A 5,522-nucleotide genomic window follows, 5' to 3' on the forward strand; every position below is an offset into this window, starting at 1 on the left:
TGGAAAACATTTTGTTCAAAGATGAAGTATTAACATTTCCTCCATCCTGCCATTAATTTGAATGAGAAATAGCTGTATCAGGTAAGCTCTATGCAAGCAACATAGCACAGATTCTAGGTCTTATCGGACTGTGATCCCCTTTCTCATGAAGCCCTTATTTTCACCTTCTCTCACTTTCCTTGTGAAAATAATAAGCCTACAATTAATGGGCCACTCTTTTCTATTCCCCTATTACCTAACAACTGACTTGGTAGGAAAAATTGTGTTTCCAACTGGAATTCCAAGGTATGTTACTTCCTCTCTCTCCACCTTTACACGTGTGAAAGTTCATAGACTTCTACTTCCTAGGTATGAAATAAAAATGCCCAAAGTAAGTAGAGTTTTTTTTTTCCCATTGAATCCACTCCAAAGACGCACAAATATGCACAATGATACATACTTTGGACCTCTTGGTGTTTATTGTTACTTAGTATTATCATTCCATGTTTAAGCAAACTCATTCTTTGTATTTTCCACCACTAGCTTCATTCTTCATTTCTCAATTTTGTAAGAGAATGGGGGTTGATTACTTATTTCCTGCATCTGAAGTGGTCTTCTGCTATTTTAGTAAAGTTTGATGGTTTTCTCTCTCCGGATCCAAGAGAGGGGGGCAATCCCTGGAAAACACACACACGCATAAAAGATATTTAAATTGCTATTTCTCAAAATTAAAATTAAGTAGTTAGGTCAAAGTATCTTGGTCCTCCTGGACTGTCCACATTTTACTGACTTTGATATCTTTAAATTGTACCTCAGAGTTTAAAATTGTCCTCCACAATCTATGCAATATTGCCTAAATTCTCTGTATGGCTGTGCGATATGAGTACATGTGAGTCTTTAAAAAAACACTGTGGCAATCAAAAAGATAGGATCAATTCCATAAAGACTCGTAAATTTTATAGAGGTAAGAGAGCCCCAAACCTAAATATAGGAGCAAAGCATGAGCCCATACCTGTGGAATAATGCTTCAAAGAAGTGGAGATGATGAATCACGTGCATCAAGTGTCCATTCCAGTCATCCTCCTTTACCTTGTTTAGCTTTCTCTCCCATAAGCAGTTTTGTACTATAGTATCCCTTATAGGGTAACTACTTACTGACCTGGAGTTACGCTATGACTTACTTTTACTGTCTATTCCTCTACCAGAAGAAAGCAGCTTCAAAACACATTTATTCCCCACCATCACCACCCTACTTGAGATCCTTACCTGTCTGCCTCTCTGTTCCCTCTTCTTGTCTCTTATATCCTTAGGTAGTACTGCAGGGGATTCAGCCAGAGATCCTCACAGATGATCTGGTAATGGACAAAGACAAATGAGCCAGCATCCCCCACGGATCTTGGAAACCCACCAAGGCCATTTCTGATACTGCCCTTAGGGGACTTACCTCAGCAATTCTATTAGATCCTGCAAAGTTATGGTCAGACAACCAGTTGAAGAAGTTAAGGCTGGTATTGGAGTTACTGTAGCTGTTGGTCTGGCACTCATAATCACCGAGCCATTGGATTGGAGTGGAATGAGATGCCTTATATCCTGTAGAAAGAAGAAGATAGGGAGAGGGTCTTGTTCACCAGTTCCCCAAACTACCCACAGAACGACCTCTTACCAGTGATAGTAATGTCATACTCCTTAGTGATCACTTCATTTTGGAAGTAAGGGTTTCTCCCAAAGAAAAATATGATTTTGCAACTATTTGTAGGATGGATGAACTCTTCTACCTGAACAGGGAAAAGCAGAGACAGGAAAAATCACTCCAGGCCTTGCCTGATTCTATGCTTAATAAGTTCTCCCCTCACTTATTCCTATACTTTAAGCATCCCATCTCTTACCTTCAAACTGATCATATAGTTGAGCATATCCTGATCCTGGTCGCTGATCATTGCTGACATCAGAGGATGGTTCAGAATCTGCACTGGGTTAAGGAGTCAAATACACGAGGATGGCAAGGGTAAAAATGGTCAACACACCTGGAAAGCAATCAGAAGTAGGAAGACACATTTCCCAGAAAACTGCTATTGCTAGTTTATCCTTCTTTAAAAGCCTCCTTATATCCTATTTTCTGAGAGCTCCTGAACTTAATTTTTGTATGCATACAGGTGTCATGCCTGAAAATAGATGTTCTGAGGACAATCATTGATTAACCAGTGAAAATTTGGGGATGTTTACTTGAGGCAATGAATCTTAGATAAGCTTCTCTGGATTCTAAAGTGAAGCAAGAGTATATGATTAGAGTTCTAAAAGGACCATCTGATGAATGGGAAGCCATTTATAAGCCGAGTATATTGCATGGTGTCAAAATGCGCCCACAAAGACACAATGCTTAGTATGAAAAGGAATCTATGTGTTGAGGACCTGTTGTTTGCAGGCAGGTACCGGCAGTAATAGGCCAGGACAAATGATAAAGATTGCCATACAGAACCAATCTCTACTCAGTTACGCTAATAAATACCGGTTCTTTAAATGTGAAATGTGTTACGGAACTTCTATGTTATTCTTAATTCTATTAAAATATATATGGGGAAACGGACTTGGCCCAGTGGTTAGGGTGTCCGTCTACCACATGGGAGGTGTCCGTCTACCACATGGGAGGTCTGTGGTTCAAACCCTGGGCCTCCTTGACCCATGTGGAGCTGGTCCACGCGCAGTGCTGATGTGCGCAAGGAGTGCCGTGCCACGCAGGGGTGTCCCCCGTGTAGGGGAGCCCCACATGCAAGGAGTGCGTCCCGTAAGGAGAGCCGCCCAGCGCAAAAGAAAATGCAGCCTGCCCAGGAACAGCGCCGCCCACACTTCCCGTGCTGCTGACAACAGAAGCAGACAAAGAAAAAGACGCAGCAAATAGACACAGAGAACAGAGGGGGGGAGGGGGGGAATTAAATACCTAAATAGACTTTAAAAAAAAAAAAATATATATATATATATATATATATATATATATTTACCACCAGGAAAAATTCCTGTGCTTTGCTGAAAAGTTACGGATTCATCAAAACTTCTGCAAGTGCTGAAGGTGGCCATTTGCTTCACTCGATACACTTAATTCAATAAGTATTCCATCCCCCCACAGGATTGCCTCCTTCCTCAGCCCTGACTTCCTCCCCCATCCTCTTGCCTAGTCCACTCCCATTGGAACTGTACTAAGGATACGATTTGTTTGTTTGTTTAGGCTCTTATGATCTTTTTTATTAAGGTATAACTAACATACAATAAAATGCACAACCCGTAGTTTGTTCAGTTTCCGCAACTGTACAAACCCACATAATCACAAGTCAAAACAGGATTTAGTACATTTTCACCACCCCAAAAGTTTCCTTGTGTCTCCTCAGTCAAACCCCCTCCCTGCCTTCAAGAAACCACTTCTATCACCAGAAAGGAGCTTTTTCTGCTCTTGGAGTTTAGCTAAACGCAGTTGTACAAGGATACGGTTTTGAACCAGAAGCCACGAATACGCTCAATGATGTTGCTTCTGCGCTCCAGGTGCGGCTTAAAGGCCTGCCTCAGCTTGTGCTTCAGCCGGCAAAAGGCCCGGTTGGTTCGGACTTTCACGCTGCTCAGCTCTAACTGCAGGGCCTCTAGCGCCTCCACTGATGTCTGGGCCGCCTCCGCATCATACCCTGGCTGGGCCCGCCCGCACTCCTCCTGCCCCTCCTCCAGGCTTTTCTGCTCCGCCTCTCGCTCCTGCTCTTGCACCTCCTCTTCCGCCACTACGTCCACTACCGCCATTACATTCTCCAGCACCATGTCCTCCTCCATCACCTCCATTTCCGGCAGCTCCTCCACCCAGAGCACCGCGGCCTCCTCGCAGGGCGCCTCTCCCGTCTCCATCCCTCCAGCTGGGTCCTGTGCCTCCGCCCCTGCCCTGCAGCTCTGTGGGGACCGCTGGCCAGGGCGCCCGAGCGACTCTCCTACCAGAGGGCCGCTTGCCAGGCCACGGAGGTGTTCTGAGCGTGCCTGGGGAGCCGGGCCTTCGCCAGGACCCGCTTCACTCGCCATGTGGCCCGGGCCGGTGCAGGCAAGGACGCCGCACACGCTCTCCCCAGGCCACGCCTGCGGGTACACCAGCGGCTCTGGGCTGAGCGGGTGGGCCCCCGGCAGCCTGTGGCGTGTGGAGCTGGGCGCATGCGCAGCGCTTGGTGACGGCAAGACGGCCAGTGGCGGGAAAGCCGCGCTTTCCACGCCCCACGCCGCTCCCTCCCCCCCACCCCTCCGGCGGCGCAGAGCCCTGGCCCCTCCCGCTCCTGCCCTTCCCCGCTCCTGCCCCGCCCTCACACTGGGCTGGAGCAAAGCCTGCGCCTGCAACCCGCAGCCCAGCCTTCGAGGGAGCGAGTCTGCAGGGCGCTGCTCACCTCCAGCAGGCTGGTGGGGAACGTGCGTGGCGCTCAGTGAAGGTCAGGTCAGGGCCCGCGCGGGGACCCCGGCTGGTTCTGGGGCGGAATTTCCTAAGCCATGGAGGCAGACCCCGCCATACAGGATCTGGCTGCCCACAGCAATTATCCCGCCCACAAAACCTAAGCGGAGCCGGGAAAACTGCGCCCTGGCAGCCGAGCACCGCTGCCCGGAAAGGCGCCCTGTTCTTCCTCTTTCACGTTTCCTATTTTGGGCACCGTTAGCTCGACCTACACAAATGTCTCTCCTTGCTCGTTTTTCAGTGGAGAGAGATCGTGACGGTAAGTAGTGCACAGAAAGCATACGCATATGGAACCCAAGATCATGGGGTCACAGGTCCTGCACTCTTTCCTATAACGTGAGGGAGAAGGACGGAGTAGATTCTTCCAAGCTGGTGACCTAAATCCCTCAAAGGAAAAACTGTCGCCGCTCAGGAAAGAAGACGCTTTGGGGACAAGGTCCAAGACTGGCTGGAAGGAGTTTTGAAAAGTATATTGTATTTTTCCATATCATACATTTTCTTTTACTTTTTCTTTCTGTCTTCCTGATGTACACAGCTGTAATGGATGTTCATCTAAAAATACTTTCAGAACCTGTTTTATTCCATACCAAGAAAACCATAATATTTATTTCCTCTCCTTTTACCTTTATACAAAAATAATTGTAATAAGTAACAACGCATTAAGATAATTAATTCAAAACCCAGCAATTCGTGGTCAAAGTGTAATTGACGTTGAGGCAAGTTTGATTGTGTCTCCACACCATGCCAGATCATACTGTGGAAAAATCACTGGGGAACTATTATGCTAGCCTGGAGAAACAAATCTCATTAGGACTTGAGGAAACCAGGCAAAGATCTTAACTCCTATTCCAATTTACCGTTTCTTTGCCTCCCTTCTTTTAAAATGGGGTGTAAATGTTCTTCTGATATGTTCTATCCCTGGGTCTGTCAAGCTGAGAAGGAAGATCCACAGTCCTCTTCTTCTGACCTGACAATTCTTTTGATTTTCTCTATCAGTGTATGGGCAAACATAAAAGGAGGCTACATAACCATGTATGGCATTTTATCTCATGAAGTTCTTTAGGACAATTTCTTGCCAGTT

General features: G+C 46.5%; 1 protein-coding gene across 1 annotated transcript; it reads right to left on the reverse strand.

Moving 5' to 3' along the window:
* Positions 1–432: 432 nt before the first annotated feature.
* LOC139438338 (testis-specific Y-encoded protein 4-like) lies at positions 433–4,165 on the reverse strand. Its single transcript, XM_071213430.1, has 6 exons — positions 3,457–4,165; positions 1,866–1,943; positions 1,643–1,754; positions 1,424–1,569; positions 1,246–1,331; positions 433–656 (listed from the first exon to the last, which is right to left on the reverse strand). The coding sequence occupies exons 1-5, from the start codon at positions 4,024–4,026 to the stop codon at positions 1,278–1,280; spliced, it is 960 nt and encodes a 319-aa protein (XP_071069531.1). The 5' UTR covers positions 4,027–4,165; the 3' UTR covers positions 433–656; positions 1,246–1,277.
* Between the last annotated feature and the right edge of the window lie 1,357 nt (positions 4,166–5,522).

Source organism: Dasypus novemcinctus, chromosome Y (genome assembly GCF_030445035.2).
Source record: "Dasypus novemcinctus isolate mDasNov1 chromosome Y, mDasNov1.1.hap2, whole genome shotgun sequence".
In the NCBI taxonomy this organism is placed as follows: domain Eukaryota; kingdom Metazoa; phylum Chordata; class Mammalia; order Cingulata; family Dasypodidae; genus Dasypus; species Dasypus novemcinctus.

Coding starts and splice junctions, on each gene's coding strand:
- LOC139438338 (XM_071213430.1), bottom strand. CDS start 4,026: ATGGCGAGTGAAGCGGGTCCTGGCGAAGGCCCGGCTCCCCAGGCACGC. Junction 1,755..1,865: donor ACTATATGATCAGTTTGAAG/GTAAGAGATGGG, acceptor TTCCCTGTTCAG/GTAGAAGAGTTCATCCATCC. Junction 1,570..1,642: donor GTATGACATTACTATCACTG/GTAAGAGGTCGT, acceptor TTCTTTCTACAG/GATATAAGGCATCTCATTCC.